General features: G+C 42.1%; 1 protein-coding gene across 1 annotated transcript in view; it reads right to left on the bottom strand.

Moving 5' to 3' along the window:
* LOC142651583 (RNA exonuclease 1 homolog) overlaps window positions 1-24,358 on the bottom strand; it is a 55,382-nt gene that overhangs the window by 21,895 nt on the left and 9,129 nt on the right. Inside the window, exons 3-7 of the mRNA XM_075826476.1 lie at window positions 18,592-18,690; window positions 9,799-9,997; window positions 6,945-7,075; window positions 6,307-6,444; window positions 539-650 (exon numbers count right to left, since the gene is read on the bottom strand). Of these exons, the coding sequence (XP_075682591.1) occupies window positions 539-650; window positions 6,307-6,444; window positions 6,945-7,075; window positions 9,799-9,997; window positions 18,592-18,690 (679 nt within the window). The remainder of the gene's footprint in view (window positions 1-538; window positions 651-6,306; window positions 6,445-6,944; window positions 7,076-9,798; window positions 9,998-18,591; window positions 18,691-24,358) is intronic.

The following is a 24,358-nucleotide window of genomic DNA, read 5'->3' on the forward strand; positions in this document are numbered from 1 at the left end:
CACATTTAAAACTGAGTATTTCCAGTGTTTGGGCATTGTAAGGTCTTTCAAACAAGTCTATTGAAGTTATGCTGTCGAGATTACTCCATACACCTCTTGCACATGACAGAGTACAGGCCGTGAAAAACAGACCGTGTGTCGGTAGCATTTCCCAGCCTGACCATAGTACAGGTGAACGGGACTCCTGGCATCAGACATTTTATGATGCTTGGAGTCTCTGCACAGGTACAGTTTATACACAACTCTATACACCTTCGATAAGCATGAATAGGGACTGTACATGATCAGACCTACAAGCTGCAATCTAAAGAACAGGGGATTGGAAAAAAAAACAAAAAAAAAACAAAACCCCTTTTAAAATCAGACAAAATAGCACTCAGTTTTTATTTGCAAGGTTAGCTAAATTGTCGCTAGCAAAGAATACGGCAGACTCTTGCATACAATTATTCGTTTACGTACACAATATATTCATAATTATTTATAAAATCCTTTCCATATTGGGGAAAAAGCAGAGGCTACAAAACAAAGTTTCTCTTACCAAGCTGCACATTGTGCTGATCTCTTAGTTTTTTAAGGCTGTTGACCGCTATATTAAGATACATATTCTTACTCCCACATCTATCATAAATGGACTTTTCTTCTGCTAAAGCCTATATAAAAAATAAAAAAAAGACAAAAAGCTTAAAAGTACAGAATTTGTTAAACATTTTAAAATACATACCCATGTTTTATCTTAAAGTGTACCTAACTTTTCAGAATAAGCAGTCGGGTGTACATGAGGAATAACACTATTTCTGACCATTATAAGACTTGTATACTTTATTTTTTTAAGAAGTTTTCCTTTCTGCAGGCTCTCGCCACTTCAGTGGTCTCTGATCTAGTGGGTGGAGCCTAACGACTATCATGTCTTCTATACACTGCACACAGAAGAGGAGAATCTTATACATACATACATACATACATACATACATACATACATAGCAGCAGCATGGAGCAAGTTATAGAGCTGTAAGCAGCAGTATAGCAGAGAATCCAGAACTGGGTTGAGAACGCTTAGCAGCAGTCTGTCTCCTCTCGGTAACCTCTTCCTGCTCCCGTGCATTTTTCACTAATTTGTTACGTTTCTTGTAGTGATATGCCTTAGAACTATTATTACATGGTAACATTTTACTCAATGTTTTAGCTGCTTTCTACCAGTCTGTGCCCTCCATTTAGGCGGTTCACAACACGTTTGTTTGGTTTATCGTGTATGCCAGAAGGGCTCCAGACGTACATGGAATTCATGTCCATAGGGTTCCATAGCCCGACGGAGGCCTTAAGGGTGTCCTTTTGGCCTCAGTCTTGCTGGTATGCGTCAGTGTACCACAAAATAAAACAAAAACACCCCAATATGGAATAGCGTAGTAGACAACACTATTGCATACAACCGTATCCAGTAAACAAACATTAAACTTTCTTTATGGTGGCGTTCATACCTTCGTTTAGGGTCTGTACAAGGACTCATTTTGCTGAACTAGTTTGGTTTACCTCCATGTACTGTATATTTGAGGAATTAGTATTTTCAGAAAAGGCAATTAAACACATTTTTGAAACCCACACCTAGCACCATAACTGAGGTTATCCCCCCTCCCCCAGCATGCAGAGATGGTCACGGACTGAAAATGGGACCAGCATCCGTCAGGCATTAATGGAATATACTGTGAATATTCCATAAATGCCACAAAATAACTCTTGAAAGGGTCACCGCAGATATGTATAGTAGTAGCAGAGTTTGGGCATCTGCAAGAAACTTACAATGCAGCCTTGTAAAACACCAGAACCAAAAAGGGATATAGCTATAGCTACTATGCCTATTCTGCTCCCATAAAGCAGATTTCTTGGCTTCGTCCAATCATGAAATAGCTATGACAAGAACACCCCTATTCTGGAAACTCCCCAATTAAATAATCTCAGAGGCAGATGCCAAGGGTAGTGTGCCAGAGTCGATCGTTAATTTTCGTAGCACCAGACTTGCTCTATACCTAGGAATTTTTTTTTCCTAGGTAGAGACATCCTCTGTAGAGGAAGTCCGCTATTCAGTAGGCCACTACCGGAATTGGCCACAGAGCCGGATTGTGGCTCTCGACCCATAATAGCAATCTGGCAACATTGCTGAGCTAAATTACTGCGGTGGTATTGTCAGACAATGGGATTGGACGCCCCTTTAAGAAGGGAGTACAGTGAGGCGAAAACAGGGAAGAGAGCAGCCCTGGGAAATAGTTGGAGTGCACAATGTACCGCCAGGGGGAGAAGGATAATCTAGCAAATTTTGAGATCAATTCCAGCGGCCAAGAATTGCCTCCTGAAGTGGGGAGTGACACTGAATGTCTTCCATGGAGGAGAAATTATGGAAAAGCACGTTTGTAAACAGATATGGAGAGAGGAAGAGTGAGGGTTGTCTAATATGATATGAAGGCTGTCCCAGTTTTAGAACAGGAGGAAGCTGTCCCAAGGATGTCATCCAAGCATGGTATGACTGAAAACCTCCTGAACCAAAGAACTACCAAGAGTGTGGAGAGCACTTTCAAAAGGGGTATAAAAAGAGTAGACTCCAGTCTGAAGGATTGCTCGAGGGAGAACTGGTGCACCGGACAGAGTTGTGGAGATCAAAGTCCTCAGCGACTTAATTTGAAAGATTCTGAGCCTGAAAAAGCTACTAGAACACTAGTCTCAGCACACCTGAGAGATTTAACCAAGTAAAACTCAGATGGATCAAAGCCACCCTCAACATATAACTCTTAGGCTGGATTCACACGAGCACATTAACGTCCGTAATGGACGGACGTATTTCGGCCGGAAGTCCCGGACCGAACTCAGTGCAGGGAGCCGGGCTCCTAACATCATACTTATGTACGATGCTAGGAGTCCCTGCCTCTCTGCAGGACAACTGTCCCGTACTATAATCATGTTTTCAGTACGGGACAGTAGTTCCACGGAGAGGCAGGGACTCCTAGCATAGTACATCACTATGATGCTAGGAGCCCGGCTCCCTGCACTGAGTTCGGTCCGGGACTTCCGGCCGAAATACGTCCGTACATTACGGACGTTAATGTGCTTGTGTGAACCCAGCCTTACTAGTTCAACAGCCTGGCATTTAACTTACTCAATATCTGTGTCATTTGTAACAGAAAAGTCTAAAAGCCCCCACCTAGACGCTTACTCAAATAAAGAGCAAGTGAAAACTAACCATTATCCCTATTGTGGTTACTTCTAGCCCACATCTTGAAGACCTAAAGAAACTGGGAGCAGGCGGGAGAGTGGCCAGCTTCCGGCCTACAAGAAAACCAAAGCCGGGGAATAAAGTAATGCCCCTGCCAGCGGAGCGCCAGTTTGCACTGCGAGGTCAGTCTGAAGTAATTAAACAGAAGAAAATGCTGAAGAAAGCCTGCCAGCATTTAAGTGTTAGGGTATGTTCACACGCAAACTCAAAAAAAAAACAGAATATACGGACCTGTTTTCAAGGGAAAACAGCTCCCGATTTTCAGATGTTTTTTAAGCCACTCACGATATTTGCGGCGTTATTTTACTGTCGTTTTTGGAGCCGTTTTCTATAGGGAGTCTATGAAAAACTGCTCCAAAAACAGCTGAAGTGACCGGCACTTCTTAATCGCGACCATTTTTTTTTTTCTTTACGCACCCGTTTTTCAAGACGGCCGCGTAAAAAAAAACACCCATCGGAACAGAACGCCGTTTTCCCATTGAAAACAATGGGCAGATGTTTGGAGTCGTTCTGCTTCCGGACAGTGGGAATTCCTTCCGCCCTGCAGGGGCGTCACCAAGTGGAAAACACGAGGGACTCTCACCCTGCAACTGAAAAATAAAATAAAAAAATCTAGCAGATTTGCATGCAGTGCAGGTCATGCATGAAGTGCAGGACATGTCCGCCTCCTACGGACACTCGGCTAAAACCAAGGAGCAGAGTGCTCAACAGATGGTATAGCCTACTAGGCGGAGCTACACATTTTTTTATATTTAGCTAGTGTCAGCGGCCTATACCCATGGTACTGTGTCCCCCAGTGAATACTTTAACGAGAAAAACGTATTCCTCTGCAACATTTCAGATTGATAAACCTAGCCCTGTTAAAATGCCCACTACAGGATTCCATCTTGGAGTAACTGACCAGCCACTGCTTCCAGATTATGAAGTCCCAGATCAAATAATACATGCAAATCCAGACATGCCAATAGAAGCACACTTTCTACTCACCCATATCAAGTTTATATACAGATAAGCACACATGTGGTTTCATTCTTTACATGAAAATTAAACTCTGCATGAGAGGGTTCACTGCCAAACATTTTAGTTGGACAGAGCTCAAACATTCCTACCCAAAGGGTTTCAGGACCCTATAACCAGGGGCGTAACTAGGAAAGACTGGGCCCCATAGCAAACTTTTGACTGGGGGCCCCCCTCCGCTGGGTATCACACAACCCCCCCCTTGTAGACAGTACCTCCCTATAGATTCCACCACACAGCGCCCTGTAGATAACGTCTTATAGCCCCAATCCCCCCTGTAGATAACGGCATACAGACCCCCTGTAGATAACACCATACAGAACCCCCCCCCAGCCGTAGAAAACGCCATACAGACCCCCCCTGTAGATAACGCCATATAGCACCCCCCCTGTAGATAACGCCATATAGCACCCCCCCTGAAGATCACGCCATACAGACCCCCTGTAGATAACACCATACAGAACCCCCCCCCAGCCGTAGAAAACGCCATACAGACCCCCCCTGTAGATAACGCCATATAGCACCCCCCCTGTAGATAACGCCATATAGCACCCCCCCTGAAGATCACGCCATACAGACCCCCTGTAGATAACACCATACAGAAGCCCCCCAGCCGTAGAGAACGCCACACAGACCCCCCCTGTAGATAACGCCATACAGAACCCCCCCAAAAGAAAAACGGCCTATAGTTTATCGTACAAGAGAGATGTATCCCCCATCCACAGGATAGGGGATACATGTGTGATCGCTGGCAGCGATAAGAACGGGGGACCGAAAGTCCCCCCAAAGTTCTCCATGACTAACCTCGGACTTCAGGCGTCTGCGCAGTTCAATAAAAATGAAAGGTGCGCTGGTCACGCATGCGCACAAGCGCGACCAGTGCACAATTCATTTCTATGGAGCTTCAGACAGACCATGGAAGTCCGAGGTTTGTCATGGAGACCTTCGGTCCCCCGTTCTCCTGATCGGAGGAGCGGAGCCTCCGGCCATGGGAGGGGGGGTCCGTGCCAGTGGGACGGGCCCCGTAGCAGCCGCTACTGCGGTAGTTACGCCACTGCCTATAACCATGAAATTGTGCATCCTGGATTCCTTGTCTCTTCTTGCATAATAACCAGAACACTTAGCCCAATCCTTACAAAAAAAATAAATATATATATTCATGAACCAAAAGATAAGTCTTTAGTGGAGTAGTCGACAGTTGGAATAAAGACTCGTCTCCAGTAAAGATTAAGTCATAGGCAGACCCTGGGACCCAAGAATCCAGTCCACGCCTGAGGCCTACCTGGGCCCATGGGATAAACAAGGATCTCCTCCATAGGGGCTGCCCATCTTATGACTTCAAACTAGAAGTATTGACTGGGCTTTTCTGGTTTCAGACTCGGACTAAAAAGGGGATAGGATATCGTGCAGGCATTCAAAACTGGGGATAGGAAAACAATGAGCCCTTTACTGAGAGGCAGGGACTGGCTGGGTCCCTTCTCAATGCTTGGTTGCACCGCACCAGAACACTCCTATTCACCAGAATTTGGGACAGAAGAACGGTAGCTAACACTTAAGTGAAAAAGCAGGGGCAATAGGCCGAGCTAAGTGGTTGGAGGCCAAACCCAGGCTTTGGAAGAAGGAGTGTAGGGATACCCAGACTGTCAGATTGCTCCAAGTAGAGGCTTCCAAGGGGGACATAGAGACTGATCTATTCGATGTAGTCCCAGCTTTAGGTCCACCTCAGTCCACAGAGGTGTTCTTTGCTCCCCTGTTTGGATGCCAGAAAACTACTGAATGAGGAAGTGGATGTTCCCTTTTATTTGCTCTAAGTTTCCTGGTGGGGCCTCTAAGGCGTGCCGTTATAGGAGAGGAGGAAAAAAAATCGGATCTATGGTCAAATTTCTGGTAGAATTTATGATCCTACTGTAGTATTTTTACTAGATTAAGTATTTTATATAAATCACCCACAATGAAAATTATTAGACAGATAACCCAGACAGGCAAGTTTTACAAGTATTAGCCATAAAAACAGTCAGCAATGCGTAAACCTTATCGAAAGCTTCCTGAACAGTTGCAGATTCCTTCAAGAATTCTTCAACAAAGGAGTTTATATAGCGCTGTCTTATGTCACGGGGTACTTTACATCCACTTTCTGTTGTTGGACACTGCTTTTTACGTGTAGGAATCTAAAGTTTTAAAGAACAAAAGACCTGAAATATTATGCATTCACTTAATAACCTCTTATCCTTGATAACCAGCCTTTTGGTGGAATGCTTCAAAATCAGAGTTTTCTATTAACTGACCGGATAGCCTAATTTGCTAATTCTTTTATACTCTATGTTAATTACTTTTAGTAGCAAGCACTCACTGAAAAAGTCGCATTCACTGTACAACTTTATTTCAATATCAGCCCATTATTTCATGTTTAACATATTAGTTGCTTTTAGGTTATACAGTTTCCACAGCCATCTATATTTAATTCAAAACGTTAAATCCAATCACATTTCACACAAAAATCGAATGCTTTTTCAGACATTAAGACTCTCCCGCCCCGCCTTCAAGTGTAAAAAAAACTTTAGATATAAATACAAAACCTAATAAACAGCATAAAAAAAATCCTGATGTGTCACAAACTTTGTATCTTTTTCCGAATGAACACAGTCATTCGAAAAATTGGAAGACTTACCTTCATTGGTGTTGTTGGCATTGTCCTTTTCTGCGGTAGGATCGATTTTGTAAACGTGGTTCCTTGAAATAATCCACTCAACTGATTTCTAGCTGGTACAATGGGTTGCACGTCCACTAAATTAAGACAAACTGACAAAATAAAATACCCATTTAATAATTTCTTGTAAACCGTCATTTTCAGAGGATTTCCAGTGAAAAAATAAAAAAATCAGATCGGTAAAACAGAAGAAGTTAGAAAAGCAGTTAGAAAAGCAGCCAAAAATATTAATTATGTAACACCAATTATGGCTGCACTTCCGGTTGTCACTATAGCAAAAATGGCAGCCACATCAGAACATAAAAAGGCAAATCACTAAGTAAAAAAGTAGCAATCAAAATATTATCAGCATGGATCTTGTTTCAGTGTCCTACGCAGTAATAATAAAGATGGCGCACACTGAAAGATAGCTCCGTGCTGACACTCTAGGGGTGGAGAGGAGGGAGGTGATAGAGAAGAGCAGGAGAAGGAGGGACACTTGCAGACTTGACATGGAGCTACCAGTGTGCCAGCTGTGGCAAAAGCAGCTGGCTTATCTAATGAACAGAGCCAGGAAGTCAGCCCCTTCATCAAGTCAGACAGAGGGAGGGGGAGATTCCCTACATCCTGCGGCAGTGTGGACATGTCACGGCTAAGAAAAGCTCAATTTCCGGTACCACATGGGCATGGAAATCGGCCAACACAAGAGGGGAATTTAGGCGCTTGTTACATGATGTTAAGCTATGTTCACACGTCACAGATTTTCCGGCATGGATTCTTCAGAAAATCTGCCACAAACTTCTGCCACAGATAGGGCCAGCAAATCCATGCGCAAGTTAACCCCATTGCAATTGAATAGAGTTAATTTGTGCCTTTACTGCTGCAGAAACAGCACCAATAATTCACATTTAAAAAAAAAACTGCAACACAATTGTTACTCAGCTTATAGAATACATTTCACAGTGCATTTCAATAAAGGTGAGTGGATTCTGTAAGGAATTGGGCGTGGAATCCACACCTAAATCCTGAAGGTATGAACCCTGCCATATATATATATATTTAACCTCTTCCTTCCCCAAACCATTTTTAGTATTTTCACTGGTTTTTTTTCTTCCCCGCCATTTGCAAAAGCTATAATTTTTTTATTTTTTTGTCTATATAGCCATATGAGGGCTTGTTTTTTGCAGGACAAATAGTTTTTCACGGCACCATTTATTGTACCGCATAATGTACTAGGAAGCTTAAAAATAAAAAATACAAATAATAATTTGTGGGGTGAAATGGGCAAAAAAACAGCGCTTACGATTATTTTTTGGGGGGGGGGTTTCGCCATCCATCAGGCGGTAAAAACTACATATTCACCATTTTCTACAAGCTGATACTATTACGACGATGCCAAATTTATGTCTTGTTTTATGTTTTACCACTTTAAAAAAATAAAACTATTTGCTAAATGAAAAAAAATCTTGTGTCTGCATGTTCGGAGAGCCATAACTTTTTCATTTTTCCATCAATTTATGGATGGGAGGGCTTAAATTTTGCGGGGCAAGCTGTAATTTTCACCGATGCCATTTTGGGGTACGTTACATTTTGATCACTTTATTTCATTTTTCTGGAGCGTTAAGGTGACCAAAAAGCAGCAAATTGCGCGCGTGTGTATATATATATATATATATATATACACACATACACACACACAAATTGCTGGTTTTTGGTCACCTTGACGCTATTTTATATATTATATATTTTTTACGTCAGCCACCAAGCAGGTTAAACAACGCTATATTGTAATAGTTCAGACGTTTACAGATGTGGCGATACCAATTCACTTTTATTTATTTTTTAATATTGATTTAGGTGGAAAAAAAAAAAAAACAAGAAAAAGGTTTTTTTTTTTAACTTAATACTTTATTTTTCTTTGGAATACAAATAGTTTTTTTTATTAGTCCCCCATGGACACTTAAAGTAGCGATCGTTGGATCGCTTGCATGATATACTGCAATAATAATGTATTGCAGTATATCGTGATTCTGACAGTCTCAGAATGGCTTGATTGAGGGGGCACCCCACAGATTCTAAACACTTAAAGGGAACCGGTCACCAGCATTTCACCTATTGAACTTTACTTATCCCTCACTGGCCGCTGCTATCAAAAGTTCATTGCCGTTATCCCCTCTCCTAAACTCCTCCTCCGACTGTAAATAACGGTCTGCAAACACTTCACGCCTTTTATCGTAATAATCCACTGTCCCTTTGTACAAACACACGAAGAGGACATCAATGCACAAGCGTATTATTTTGTGTGCTGGGAAAGGCGAGGAGCTGTCAATCAAAAGTAAGGAGGCGGGACAAACTCAGAAAGACTTGAGGAATGAAGATTTGACTCTTATGCTCATTAGCATACGGTGGGGGAACACTAAAAAACTGAATACTAAAGACACAGAGCCGACTAAGAGGACAATTATAGGTTATATAGAAATGATTTTTCACCCACTATTACCAGGTATTGCTGGTTTAATAGGTGAAATGCTGGTGACAGGTTCCCTTTAAGGTGTTAAACGGGCGGAATCAAAGTGATCTTTGATTTCGCCCATTGCAGTGAGGTGTCGGCTGCGTAACACAGCTGACACCTGCGGTGTATGGAGGGAGCGAGCTCAGCCCGTGCACCCGCTCCATACTTCCCCTTAACCCTCATTACGTACAGTTATGCGATAATGCATTAAGGGGTTAATAAAACTGCATGTAGTAAGCTTCTAAGCTCTGCCACCATTAAACAGAGGCAGCTGAGAACACAAGAGTGTAAATTACAAATTTCATTCAACACAAATTTTCTTACCCATCTGACCAAAATTATGAAAGGCTGGGCTTAAGCAACTGCCAATTCTTTTCTGTGAAGAGGCTACAAAAGCTTGTCCATTTTTAACAGCAGATGTTATCTGTAAAGCTTGCTGTTGTACATGCAGTATCCTTGCAGGAGGAATCTGCTGTGTGGCAGTACCTCTGTATGGTACAAGTATACTGGAACTTGTCTTAACCTACAAAAGGAAAAAATGCAAAGTAACTGGATTTGCAGATATACTTCGTTAAAAAAAACATTCAAAGAAATAACCAAACATGTAGAAATCGGCTTGCTGTCAGTGAATGACTGACAGCTCTAATACACCGTACTATAAAATCGGTAGTGCAATGGATTAGAAAAAATAAATAAAAAATTGACAGTTTGACCTTCAAGTGCCCTAGAGGGACTTAAAAAAAAAAAAGATTAAAAAAAAAAGTTGGACAAAAATTCTATTAAGTAATAAAATAAAACACTATCGCCATTTTTCCCATATCAAATCCTATATTATCGAAAAAAATAAACTATACATATTTGATATCACTGCAACCGTAACGGCCTGAACTATAAAATTATTATGTTATTTATTCCACACGGTGCACGGCGTAAAATACAAAGCCAGAATTTCTGTTTTTTGGTAACTTTGCCCTACACAAATTGAAATAAAGAAGGATCAAAAAGTCAGATGTATCCAAAAATGGTACCTATAAAAGCTATAGCTCGTCTCGCAAAAAAACAAGCCCTCATATAGCTCGGTTGACGAAAAAATAAATAGTTATAGCGACAAGACATTCTTTTTACAAAAAGTAATTTTATTGTGCAAAAAGTTGTAAAACATACAAAAAAACTGCTACAAATTAGGTATTGCCGGAATCAAACTGACCCGCAGAATAAAGTTAACATGTCATTTATAGCGCATTGGTAAACGCTGTATATAAAAAAAAAAAAAAACAAACAGCCAGAATTGCTGTGTTTTTTTGGTCACCATGCTTCCCAAAAAATAGGATAAAAAGTGAAGTCCCATGTACCCCAAAATTGTATCAATAACTACAGCTCAGCACGCAAAAAAACCCCCCAAAAAACAAAAACAAAAAAACACAGCCCTCATACCACTCAGTCTATGAAAAAATAAAATAAAAGTTAAAGCTCCAATAAGTCAGGAAATAAAAATATGCAGTTGTGCAGGTCTGAGGGGAACATTTCTTCTGTTTCAAGAGGCGAATTATCAAGGCCCCTAAAATTAGGGAACCAGGAAGGGTAGGGCCCAAACATATCTGCAGGAAGCGAGGGTGCCTGTATTATAGCAGGACAACACTTTCCAGCAAAATTCCCCAAACTGCAAAGGTGCGGAGTGTGGACCAAAAGGGGGATAAGTAAAGACACCATTTATCAGTGCGACACCGGCCTGTGCAGAAAGGATTGCTTCAAATCTATGGATTAATTTGTTTTTTTTTACCCCATTATTATACCACCTGACTATGCCCCTGATGTACTCTGCCCAGTTTATATGTACCCCCACATTATAAACTGAAATACCAGTAAGACGCCAAACAAAAATCACTACCAAGCAAAATCCACACTCCAAAAGCCAAATGGCGCTCCTTCCCTTCTGAACCCTATACTGTGCCCAAATAGCAGTTTACTTCCACATATATGGCATCGCAATACCCAGGAGAAACCTTTTAAACAAGTTTTGCGGTGTGAGTCTCCAGTAGCACGACATACTTGCCACTGAAAGGGCATATCTAGGGAAATATTTTTTTTTTACTTTGCACCATCTGTAGCACAATCATTTATGGAAAAGACCTGTGGGGTGAAAATGCTCCCTACACCCCTTAATAAATGCCTTGAGGGGTACAGTTTCCAAAATGGGGTCACTTCTCAGGGGTTTCTTTTATTATTTCACATAAGAGCCTCTGCGATTGTGAGCCAATACTTTGTAAGTCGCCAAATTGGGCCTCAATTCTACTTGTTACTCTCCTGAGCCCGGTCGATCGTTCAGGCAAAAGATTAGGGCCACATGTAGGGGGGATTTTAAAACTGGGAAACACAGCATAATGATTAGAGAGCGGTCTTATGGTGGCACAAGCTGGGCACCACATATTGGCATATCTACGGAAAAAAAACAAAACATTTTCACTCTGCAACATCGAGTGCACACTAATTCCTGCAAAAAACCTGCAGGGTGCTCACTACAACCTAATGCGAATACCCTGAAGTGTGTAGTTCCCAAAATGGGGTTACTTCTGGGGGGTTTCCACTACTTTGGTCCCACTGGAGCATTGCAAATGCGACCAGACACCAATTCAGCAAAATCTGCACTCAGAGTCAAATGACGCTCCTTCCCGTAAATTTTACCTCTACTTTGCTTTCATTCCTGTGAAACGTCTAAAGGGCTAAGAAACTTTCTTAATGCTGTTTTGAATACTTTGAGGGGTGAAGTTTTTAAAATGGAGTGACTTATTGGGGGTTTTGAATATATAAGGCCCTCAAAGCCACTTCACAACTGAACTGGCCCCTGTAAAAATAGCCTTTTGAAATTTTCTTGAAAACGCGAGAGAAATTGCTGCTAAAGTTCTAAGCCTTGTAAATCCTAGAAAAAAAAACAAAAAACGGATGTTCATAAAACGATGCCAATCTAAAGTAGACATGTGTGGATGTTAATTAGCAACCATTGTGTAGTATAACTGCCTGTCTTACAGTTAAAAAAAAAAATGCTAATTTTTCGATAGACTTGTGTTTTTACACAATTAAAGAGGCTCTGTCACCAGATTATAAATGCCCCATCTCCTACATAATCTGATCAGTGCTGTAATGTAGATAACAGCAGTGGTTTTTATTTTGACAAACGATAATTTTTGAGCAAGTTATGAGCAAGTTATGAGCAATTTTAGATTTATGCTAATCAGTTTCTTTATGACCATCTGGGTGTGTTTTTACTTTTTACCAACTGGGCGTTGTACAGAGGAGTGTATGACACTGACCAATCAGCATCATACACTTCTCATTGTTGGAACAATGAGAAGTGTATGATGCTGATTGGTCACTGATTGGTCAGCCTCATACACTCCTCTGTACAACGCCCACTTGGTAAAAAAAACAAAAAACACGCCCAGTTGTCTATTAAGAAACTAATCAGCATAAATCTAAAATTGCTCATAACTTGCTCAAAAATGATAGTTTGTCAAAATAAAAACCACTGTTATCTACATTACAGCACCGATCAGATTAGGTAGGTAGGAGATAGGGCACTTATAATCTGGTGACAGAGCCTCTTTAAATACTGAATGTATCGAGCAAATTTTGCCAGTAACAAAGTCCAATGTGTCACGAGAAAACAATCTCAGAATCGCTTGGATAGGTGAAAGAATTCCGAAGTTATTACCACATAAAGTGAAACATGTCAGATTTGAAAAATGAGGCTGTCAGGTAGGTCAAAAGTGGCCAAAGCAGGAAGGGTTAAGGATCTCTACCCTGAATGTAGTACTCTTTTAGAAAATGAAATGCAGAAGTTTAGGTAAGAGCCCCCAAAGATATATGTTGTGCCATGCTATATGTCCCCTTTATAAAGTGCTGCCATATATGCTCCATGAATAAGACTGTGCCAATCTTTATGCCGCAACTAACTGAAATGTCTAGTGAGTGATGTTAAAACACCGGCGAGACATTGCGCTGCTGTACATAATTGCTCAACTGGTGTTAAAAGTGTAGCTACACGTTCGACAAACTTCTGACATGTTATAGTGACATGTCAGAAGTTTGGCTTGGTGGGGGTCCGAGCACGAAGACCCCCACTAATCTCTAGAACGAAGCAGCTGAAGTGCTTGTGTGAGCGCTCAGCTGCTTTGTGTCTGTTCATTTATTTTCGGAAATAGCCGAATCGGTGTACGGACTTAATACAAAGTCTATGAGCCCGTACTCCGATACATTGGCTTTCCGGAAAAAGCCGAACATAAACGAAGCAGCTGAGCGCCAACACGAGCACTTCAGCTGCTTCGTTCTAACGATTGGTGGGGGTCTCCGTGCTTGGACCCCCACCAATCCAAACTTCTGACAGGTCAGAAGTTTGTCGAACGTTTAGCTACACTTTAAACATTTTTTGACTTGCACACTAATGGCCTAAATTATTTATCAGAATCCACTCTCTGATCACCTAGAAGGCCTTATTCACACGACAGGGTCCAAGTGTCGGCCGATAAAAACTGCCGTTATAGGCCGTTTTTCCTGGCCGTTTTGCATCAGTTCTGGGCAGTGTTGCCGTTTCTAACCGCCGATTTTGACCCGTTTTGCATCAGTTTTTTTTCCCTGTCAGTTTTAAAATCGGATGCATTTTATTTGTACATTTTTTGCCACAGCCCCCGTAGGTAGTGCGACACAGCCTCCCCGTAGGTAGTGCCATACAGCACCCCCACATAGATGGCACCCCCCCGTCTGTAGCTAGCGCCACCGTTCCAGGAGAAATCTCTGACTTCAATGTCCATACATGGACACAGTGAAGTCAGGGACTTCACTTGGGGCGGAAACACTGGCCACAGAGTCGGGGATTCCGCTTCAGAAGTGCCTGATGTCAGGCACTTCAGAAGCGTGATCCCCGACCCTGTGGCTGGTGTTTCCACTCCAGGAGAAGTCCCTGACTTCACTGTGTCCATGTATGGACACAGTGATGTCAGGTACTTCTGAAGCAGAATCCCCAATCCCCGGCCACAGCGTTGCCGAAGCTGTGGCCTGGGATTGAGGATTCCGCTCCTACAGGGAGCAAAAAAAATACCCTCTTCCTCACATGCACTTCGCACTGTGAGGAGTAGAAGGAGAGAGAGCGAGTGACGGAAGACACGGCCGTCACTCGGGACACATTCCAGTGATGGCCGTGTATTACCCGGCCCCATAGACTTCTATAGGAGCCGGGCGAATGGCCAAAAATAGGGCATATCCCATTTTTTGACGGCCGGGTTTCACAGTGGTTTGACAAAAACTCGTCAAAACACTCGTTGAGGTTTTTTTTTTACCCTTCTGACTAATTGTTTTGGAGGCGGAAACTACCTCAAGATAGGTCATGTCGCTTCTTTTTACCGCGATGCGGTTTTTTTTGCTCACGGTAAAAAAAGCTCGTCCAACTCCCATTGAAATCAATGGGAGACATTTTTGGGCGGTTTTTGCGGAGCAGTTTCCGCGCCGAAAAACTCGTAAAAAAAAAAAAACTCTGTGTGAACAGGGCCTTAGGGTTGTTCATAAATTTATTGATCAATGGATTTGTGGACTTTTTCTTCGTTACTTTTATTAAAACTGTTACAAAAAATAAGCTAAAAAAAATATGTAAAAAAAATGGCACACAAGTTATATACCACTGAAGAGGCATTTGCTCTCTTGGATTCCGATAGTGAATGGGGTCACTTTTGGGGTGTTTTCGCTGTTTTGGTCCCTCCAGGGCGTTGCAAATGGGACATGGCACCGAAAACCATTATAGCAAAATTTGAGCTCCAAAACCCAAATGGCGCTCCTTCCCTTCTGAGGGCTGTAATGCGTTCAAATATAAGTTAATGACCACATATGGGGTATTGCCGTAATCAGGATAAATTTCTTTACAAATGTTGGGGTGCTTTTTCTCCTTTATTCCTTGCAAAAATTAAAAAGGTCTAATGTTTCTTCAGAAGAAATGTAGAATTTCATTTTCACAGACGAACGCCAATAAATTCAGCAAAAAACCTATGGGGTTAAAATGCTCACTATACAACTAGATAAATTCCTTGAGGGGTGTCGTTTCCAAAATGGGGGTTTCCACTGTTTAGGTACCACAAGACCTCTTCAAACCAGACATGGAGCCTAAAATATATTGTAATAAAAAGGAGGCTTCAAAATCCACTAGGTGCTCCTTTGCTCGTGAGGCCTGTGTTTCATTCCATTACCTCACTAGGGCCACATGTGGGATATTTCTAAAAACTGCAGAATCTGGGCAATAAATATTGAGTTGCGTTTCTCTGGTAAAACCTTCTGTGTTACAGAAATTTTTCTATTACAAATGAATTTCTGCAAAAAAAATTACATTTGTAAATTACACCTCTACTTTGCCTTAATTCCTGTGAAACGCCTAAAGGGTTAAGAAACTTTCTGAATGCTGTTTTGAATACTTTGAGGGGTGAAGTTTTTAAAATGGGGTGATTTATGGGGAGTTTCTAATATATAAGGCCCTCAAAGCCACTTCAGAAATGAACTGGTCCATGAAAAAATAGGTTTTGGAAATTTCTTGAAAATGCGATAAATTGCAGCTAAAGTTCTAAGCCTTGTAGCCTTGTCCTAGAAAAATAAAAGGACGTTCAAAAAAACGATGCAAACAAAGTAGACATATGGGAAATGTTAACTAGTAACTATTGTGTGTGTTATTAATATCCGTTTTGCAAGCAGATACATTCAAATTTAGAAAAATGCAATTTTTTGCAAATTTTCTCTAAATTTCGGTGTTTTTCACAAATAAATATTGAATTTATCAACCAAATTTTTTCACAGACGTAAAGTACAATATGTCACGAGAAAACAATCTTAAAATCGCTTGGATAGGTAAAAGCATTCCCAAGTTATTACCACATAAACTAACACGTCAGATTTGAAAAAAAATCGCCTGCGTCCACAAGGCCAAAACAGGCTGTGTCCTAAAGGTGTTAACAAACGCAGAAAAATCTGCACTATTTTCTGAAGGAAATGGTGCAGGTTTTCCGCAGCGGAATGTCTGATCGCTTTAACGGAAATGCTACAGAATATTTCTGAAGCAATTCCGTTACGCATGGACAAGCCAAGCCCTAGCAGTGCCCGGAAGTGAATGAGCACCACAAGGATTGAGTCCTTTTTTTATTCTCTGATGATTTGTGGGCACCAGCATAGGTTTAAATAAAAAAAAAATTGTGCGGATCATACACATTTCTTATAGTATTAGGTATTGATCTAGGGGTAGAATGAGAATGTTTTGGTTTTGTTTTATCAGTTTTTAAATTTGGACCCTGAAAAAAAACACAAGACCAGAATGATAAATGGAGGGGTGGGGGTTTTAAAAGTAGCACACTTTTAATCCAGGTAGGTGTGGAAGATACAGAACCAGTTGTTCATGCAGAGTCCGGGTTTTGATGGACCAGTGTCGCACGGATACATGGTATCCTTTTGGATACCCGTTTTAGTGCAGACAGCACCTTTATGGGGACCTGTATTTTTTTGGAAAGTGCTGCCCAGGAACTATATGACAATAACTACTTGAAGCAGCAGAAGTTTCCCCCACCTCGTCTCCAAGCAAAATAAATGTTATAATTTTTTTCTTGGTACTCCAAGTATGCATCCAGCTTTATGAAAAATTAAAAATGAATTGCATAGTGCCATCTGGACAAAGGTACACTGCTAGTTTCTTGTACCAAATGTTGCTCTCTCATGGCACTATAGGGTTTTAAAACCTGATCAGGTCAAACCCCCTCATGAATTTATTATATGCACACAGTCTTCATTTTGGACAATGTGAATCCACATGTGGTGACAGGGGTGCAGCTGGCGTCATGCGTAGTTGACAGCATGCAGACATCTTTTTTTTGTCTCTATATTTGAGACAGGACCCCATCCTGCAGCAATGTGCTGCTTTCACCAATTTGCAGGGATTGGCTGGTGAGGGTCCTGGGAAGGTGCCTTTTTTCGGACCGTCCACACGCAAGTTTTTTGTGTCTTTTAGACAGTTGAACAGGGGCACACTTGTGTTCCAGTTATCCAAATTGTACCCCTGATCAAACAAAGGGTGCAGGAGGTCCCACACTATCTTCTCACTGGTTATACGGGGTACATAGTCTGAGGGGTGTATTGTCCTGTCCTTCCCCCTCAGATCTGGAAAGCGTGTGTGTATTCGGTCTCAGAATCACACAGCTTGTAGACCTTGATCCCGTACCTGGCGCTCATTATTGGGAAACTATTGGCGAAACTTCAGCCTGTCCTTTAAGTGCACCAGCGATTTGTCAATTTAAATTTCTGTCGGGTGTGTAGATTACAGAAATATTTTGGGAGAAAACATTAACGAGGGGCCCAATTTTAAGAAAAGTCAGTTGGAATTGGGGTCATCTTCGGGGGGGGATTGGGAGTGGTCATTAAAGTGCAAAAACGTATGGAGTACCTCAAAGCAGGGTCTGGTCATCGTCTGCTGTACCGCAATACTATGGTACAAAATGTCCGTGGACCAGTAGGATCTCACTTTGGGATTTTTAGTGAGACCCATGTGGAGTACGGACCCCAAATATTTTAGCATTTCTGCACAATTCGTTGGTTGCCAACAATTGGGTTGGGCATAAAAGGAGTTGGGGTGTTCCAAAATAAATTGGTGGGCATAAATGTTGGTTTGGTCCACCATATCTGCATAAATTGTATAAGGCCTGATCAAGCTTCAGACTGGCATTGAAACATCTGGCCTTCGCTTAATAAAGCTTAAACTATAAACAAACATTTGTTAAATTAGCAGCGCTATTTTTTCTCTTTACTCCTATGGATCAACTTTTCACTCAGATCCCGCATCCAATAGGCACTTACCACTATTCTGCAGCACTATACAAAGAAAAACTACATGTATCTCTGTCCCCAGTGGGGTGGGTTTCAAAATGTAGTTTCCTTATCTCAGATTCAAAACACAACTCTAGTACCTGGAGGAAGCCCAAGCAGACATTTTGAGAACATGCAAGCTCCACGCATATGTCGCTGTAAAAGAAGGACCCCAGTAGTACCAGGCAACTGTGGATAACCCCAAGCTGAATACAACATTGACAAACACAGGTCTATAGTTACATCACATTTCGCTGATGGATGGGCAACTCTTTTCTTTTGGCCAGGGACTCCATCACTTCCCTTTGCTTCTTGTATTTCAATTTCAGACTGATCTTGAATCTATAAAAGAATTATACAAGAATGTAATTTTTGTTGCACAATTATAAGATGACAACTTCAAAACCAGTATTAGTACACCAAACATCAAAATGCTATTACTAGAAGCCTAGGTCCAGGGCCAGCCTTAGGTTGGATGGTGCCCTGTGCAGGACAAATATAATAGAATATATACACATATACATACATACTGTATATACATACACACACACACACACACACACACACACACACACACACACACACACACACACTGGATATAAAAAGTCTACACACCTGTGTTAAAATGCCAGTTTGTCATGTTACAAAATCAGTACAAGATGAGCCATTTCAGAACTTTCCACCTTCGATGTACAGATTATAGGTGACAATTCCATTGAAAAACCAAACTGAAATGTTTTAGGGTGGAAAAAGAAAAAAAGATGTAGTTGCGTAAATATGCACACCCTTAAACTAATACTTTGTTGAATTACCCTTTGACTTTATGACAGCATTCAGTTTTTTGGGTAGAAGTCTATCAGCATGGCACATCTAAACTTGACAATTGTTGCCCACTCTTCCTTGCAAAAGCGCTCCAAGTCAAATTGCGAGGGCATCTCCGGTGTACAGCCCTCTTCAGATCACCCCACAGATTTTCAATGGGATTAAGGTTGGGCCATTCCAAAACGTTGATCTTCTGGTAAAGCCATTCTTTTGTTGATTTGGAGGTATGCTTTGGGTTGTTGTCGTGCTGAAAGGTGAAATTCCTCATCTTCAGCTTTCTAGCAGAGGCCTGCAGGTTTTGTGCCAATATTGCCTCATATTTGGAACGGTTCATAATTCCATCCACCTTGGCTAAAGCCCCAGTTCCAGCTGCAGAAAAACAGCCCCAAAGCATAATGCTGCCTCCACCATGCTTCACTGTGGGTACGGTGTTCTTTTCGTGATGTGAAGTGTTGGCTTTGCTCTAAACATACCTTTTGGAATTATGACCAAAAAGTTCAACTTTGATCTCATCCGACTAGAACACATTTTCCCACATGATTTTGGCAGACTATGTATTTCTTTGCAATAACAGCCGGGCTTGGATGTTTTTCTTTGTCAGAAAAGACTTCCGTCTTGTCACCCTACCCCAGACATAGCCATACGGGAGATTGTCACATGCACTACACAACCAGTACCTGCCAGAAAGTCCTGCAGCTCCTTTAATTGGTAGCCTCCCAGACCAATTTGTCTGGTCAAGTTTTGCGGGACGTCCAGTTCTTGGTAACGTCACAGTTGTGCCAAATGTAATCCACTTCTTGATGACAGTAATTCACTGTGTTACATGGTATATCTAATGCATTGGTACCCTTCTCCTGACTGATGCCTTTCAACAATGAGGATCCCTTTGATGTGTTGTAAGCTCTTTGCGGACCATGGTTTTTGCAGTCACATGCAACAAAGAAAATGTCAGGAAAATCCTAATAGAACAGCTGAACTTTATATGGGGTTACTCAGGATCACTTTAAATAATGGCAGCTGTGTACTGACTACTAGTTTACATGTTTAAATGTGATTGCATAAGTGTGAACACCCTCTTATAATTGAGGATGTGGTTGTGTTCACAATTAGCCAACCATATCTGTTTTCATTCTTACCCTATAAAATGATTTCAGTTTGTTTTTCATTGGAATTGTACAGATTATGGGTCACATTAAAGAGGCTCTGTCTCCACATAAGTGCCCTATCTCCTACATAATGTGAAGGTGTTTTTTTTATTTTGAAAAACATTCATTTTTGAGCAAGTTATGAGCAATTTTAGATTTATGCTAATTAGTTTCTTAATGCCCAACTGGGTGTTTTTTAACTTTTGACCAAGTGGGCGTTGTGGAAAGAAGTGTATGATTCTGACCAATCAGCGTTATACACTTCTTTCCATTCATTTACTCAGCATATAGGGATATTACGAGATCACGCTGTGCTGTCATTCACTGCGAGATCACACTGTGTGAGTAAGTCCCACACAAACTTTACCAAAGTATCGAGAGTGTGAATAGACATCGCGTCCTGGCTGGAGCCAATGTCTATTCACTCTCGACACTTCAGTAAAGTTAATGTGGGTGTATGTGACAGCACAGCGTGACCTCACAAGATCGAACTGAGTACAAATGGACATGAATGGAGAGAGGTATAGGACGCTGATTGGTCAGAATCATACACTTTTCTCTCCACAACACACACTTGGTCAAAAGTTAAAAAGCACCCAGTTGGGCATTAAGAAACTAATTAGCATAAATCTAAAACTGCTCATAACTTGCTCAAAAATGATAGTTTTTCCAAATAAAAAACAATGTTCTCTACATTACTGCTCCGATCAGATTATGTACGAGATAGGGCACTTATAATCTGGTGACAGAGCCTCTTTAAAGGTGGAAAAAGTTCTGAAACTATTAATCTTGAACTGATTTTGTAACATGACAAAAACCTGGGATTTAAATGGGACACACAAAGGATGGCAGCACTCCGGCAATTCTAGTGAAAGAGGTGGACTACACACAATTATAAAAATAAAAAATATTTTTTTTTATTTCAACACTAGAGAAAATTAGCTCAATTTTGTTATTTTTTTCGGTTTATTGAAAAGTAATACCAAGAGACAATTTAATAAATTATTTTCTTTATATAAATACATTTTTAACTTGCATTGCTATAATTGTACGTAACTTCACAACTTTTAACCTCTGCAAATACTTTATCAGAAATACAATTGGAAAAATATAAAATTTAATGGATTATAACTTCTGTGTTCCCCAGCAGAAAACAGTGCATAATTGATAATAGATTCTGTTAACCTAACATCCCTCTCTGCCCGTCACCAGTCTCAGATAATGCAGACTAGAGCAGTGGTAGATTGCAGCAGGGCCAGCCAGATAGCACCGAGCGGGCTCTCTGGGGCGAGATTACATCAGCGTCTGAAGTCTGAGCAGGACTAAATAAAATACATTAAAGAGGCTCTGTCACCAGATTTTGCAACCCCTATCTGCTATTGCAGCAGATAGGCGCTGCAATGTAGATTACAGTAACGTTTTTATTTTTAAAAAACGAGCATTTTTGGCCAAGTTATGACCATTTTTGTAGTTATGCAAATGAGGCTTGCAAAAGTCCAAGTGGGTGTGTTTAAAAGTAAAAGTCCAAGTGGGCGTGTATTATGTGCATACATCGGGGCGTTTTTAATACTTTCACTAGCTGGGCGCTCTGATGAGAAGTAACATCCTCTTCTCTTCAGAACGCCCAGCTTGTGACAGTGCAGATCTGTGACGTCACTCACAGGTCCTGCATCGTGACGGCCACATCGGCACCAGAGGCTACAGTTGATTCTGCAGCAGCATCAGCGTTTGCAGGTAAGTCGATCTTACCTGCAAACGCTGATGCTGCTGCAGAATCAACTGTAGCCTCTGGTGCCGATGTGGCCGTCACGATGCAGGACCTGTGAGTGACGTCACAGATCTGCACTGTCACAAGCTGGGCGTTCTGAAGAGAAGAGGATGTTACTTCTCATCAGAGCGCCCAGCTAGTGAAAGTATTAAAAACGCCCCGATGTACGCACATAATACACGCCCACTTGGACTTTTACTTTTAAACACACCCACTTGGACTTTTGCAAGCCTCATTTGCATAACTACAAAAATGGTCATAACTTGGCCAAAAATGCTCGTTTTTTAAAAATAAAAACGTTACTGTAATCTACATTGCAGCGCCGATCTGCTGCAATAGCAGATAGGGGTTGCAAAATCTGGTGACAGAGCCTCTTTAAGGCTGGATTCACACAACAGTGATTGGACAGTGAAAAACGGTCCACGTGTCAACAAGATTTCCTGGCCCGACCACGGTGCAGGTGAAAGGGACTCCAGGCATCATAGTCATTTAGGCTGCAGTCACACGACATTGAAAAAAAAAATGGCCATTAAAAACAGATCAATTGTCAGTTTTTCACATTCATTTTACATTAGTGTCTCCAAATAGATTTCCTTTGTGTTTTCAGGGGATTGAAACAAACACCGGACAGTATGTCGATTTACATAGTGCCGCAATGTCCCTGTAGATCGTGCCACAGCGCCCACATATAGGGACAGTGCCACCCCCCCATAGTGCCTCACACTTGCAGATAAAACCTCCCCCCCCTTTTAGAAATCGCAGCACCAACCCCCCCTGTAGATACCACCCCTCCATGTAGATACCAGACCTCCACCCCCCCATGTAGATACCACGCTGCACCCCCACCCCCCCCAAATGTAGATACCACGCTGCACCCCCCCCCATGAATGTAGATACCACACTGCACCCCCCCAAATGTAGATACCACACTCCGCCCCCCCCCAAATGTAGATACCACACTTCGCCCCCCCCCCCCCCAAATGTAGATACCACACTCCACCCCCCCATGTAGATACCACGCTGCACCCCCCCCCTGAATGTAGATACCACACTCCGCCCCCCCCAAATGCAGATACCACACTCCGCCCCCCCCCCCAAATGTAGATACCACACCCGGCGCCACCCCCCCAAAATGTAGATACCACACCCCGCGCCCCCCCCCCCCCATGTAGATACCACACTCCACTGTAGCTAGCATTAGGAGCTAAATCCCCGGACGGAGCGTCGGCAAACTCTGGCTGGGGATTCATCTCCTAGTGGCAGCTGCACGATCTACAAGGGGGGGGGGGGGGGTTTGGGGTAGTATCTACAGGGCAGTGTGGCTATATAGTAGGAGTTCCTGCTTCCCCACGGTACGGTTGATCTGTACTGTATCATTTTTGTTCAGTACAGAACAGCAGCTCCGTAGGGAAGCAGGGACAGAACGGAGCAGACAAGGTAGCACGGCGCCACTAAAGAATCAATTCAATGATTCTGTTAAAAAACAATCGTCAGAGGCCTTGAGGGTGAATTAATCCGATCGCCACACACACACACACACACACACACACACACACACACACACACACACACACACACACACCACCTCCTCCTTTCCTCTTGCTACCTCCGTGCATGTAACAAGGAACAGAGGATATATAGCTCAATCAGCCTGCCCAGTTGTGCCCCGTACATGTGGGGAGACTGCAGCGCCCTGTGCACTCGCACATCCCTAAGGCCAGCCCCAAGTAGGTCATAGGCCCTGGGGCATCTAACATGCTTAAAGGGTTTGTACACCTTTTCAACCTATTTATTTCTCCAATACCAATGAACTAGCCCTGCAAATTATCTAGTTTAAAAATATCCTACAGTGTTGTGTAGAAAGCTCCTAGGCAGATGTATAGCCATGATTACAGGCTACAAAAACACACCATATATAGTCTGATCCTGCAGTCATTTGTCTCTTCCAGCTGCCCCCTTCTCTAATGTCTGTAGGTTAGCAAGATATGGGGGGGGGGGGGGCAGAAGGACTGGAGTAATACAGGAATGCAGGATCAGACTGCACAGGGGAAATGTAGCCTATAACCATGGAGACCAGTAGCTCTGTAAAGGAGCTGTATACACAAATCAGGATATTTTATTTTTAACCCTTTCCTGCCCCATGACAGAACTGTACATCATAGAGGGGGTGAGGTTTGGAGCGGGCTCACGGGCCACTCCATATGCTGGTAGGGTCTGCTGTGTATGACAGCTGACACGCTGCTCTGACAGTAACAGCTGACACGCTGCTCTGACA

Source organism: Rhinoderma darwinii, chromosome 1 (assembly GCF_050947455.1).
Source record: "Rhinoderma darwinii isolate aRhiDar2 chromosome 1, aRhiDar2.hap1, whole genome shotgun sequence".
NCBI classification, from domain to species: Eukaryota; Metazoa; Chordata; class Amphibia; order Anura; family Rhinodermatidae; genus Rhinoderma; species Rhinoderma darwinii.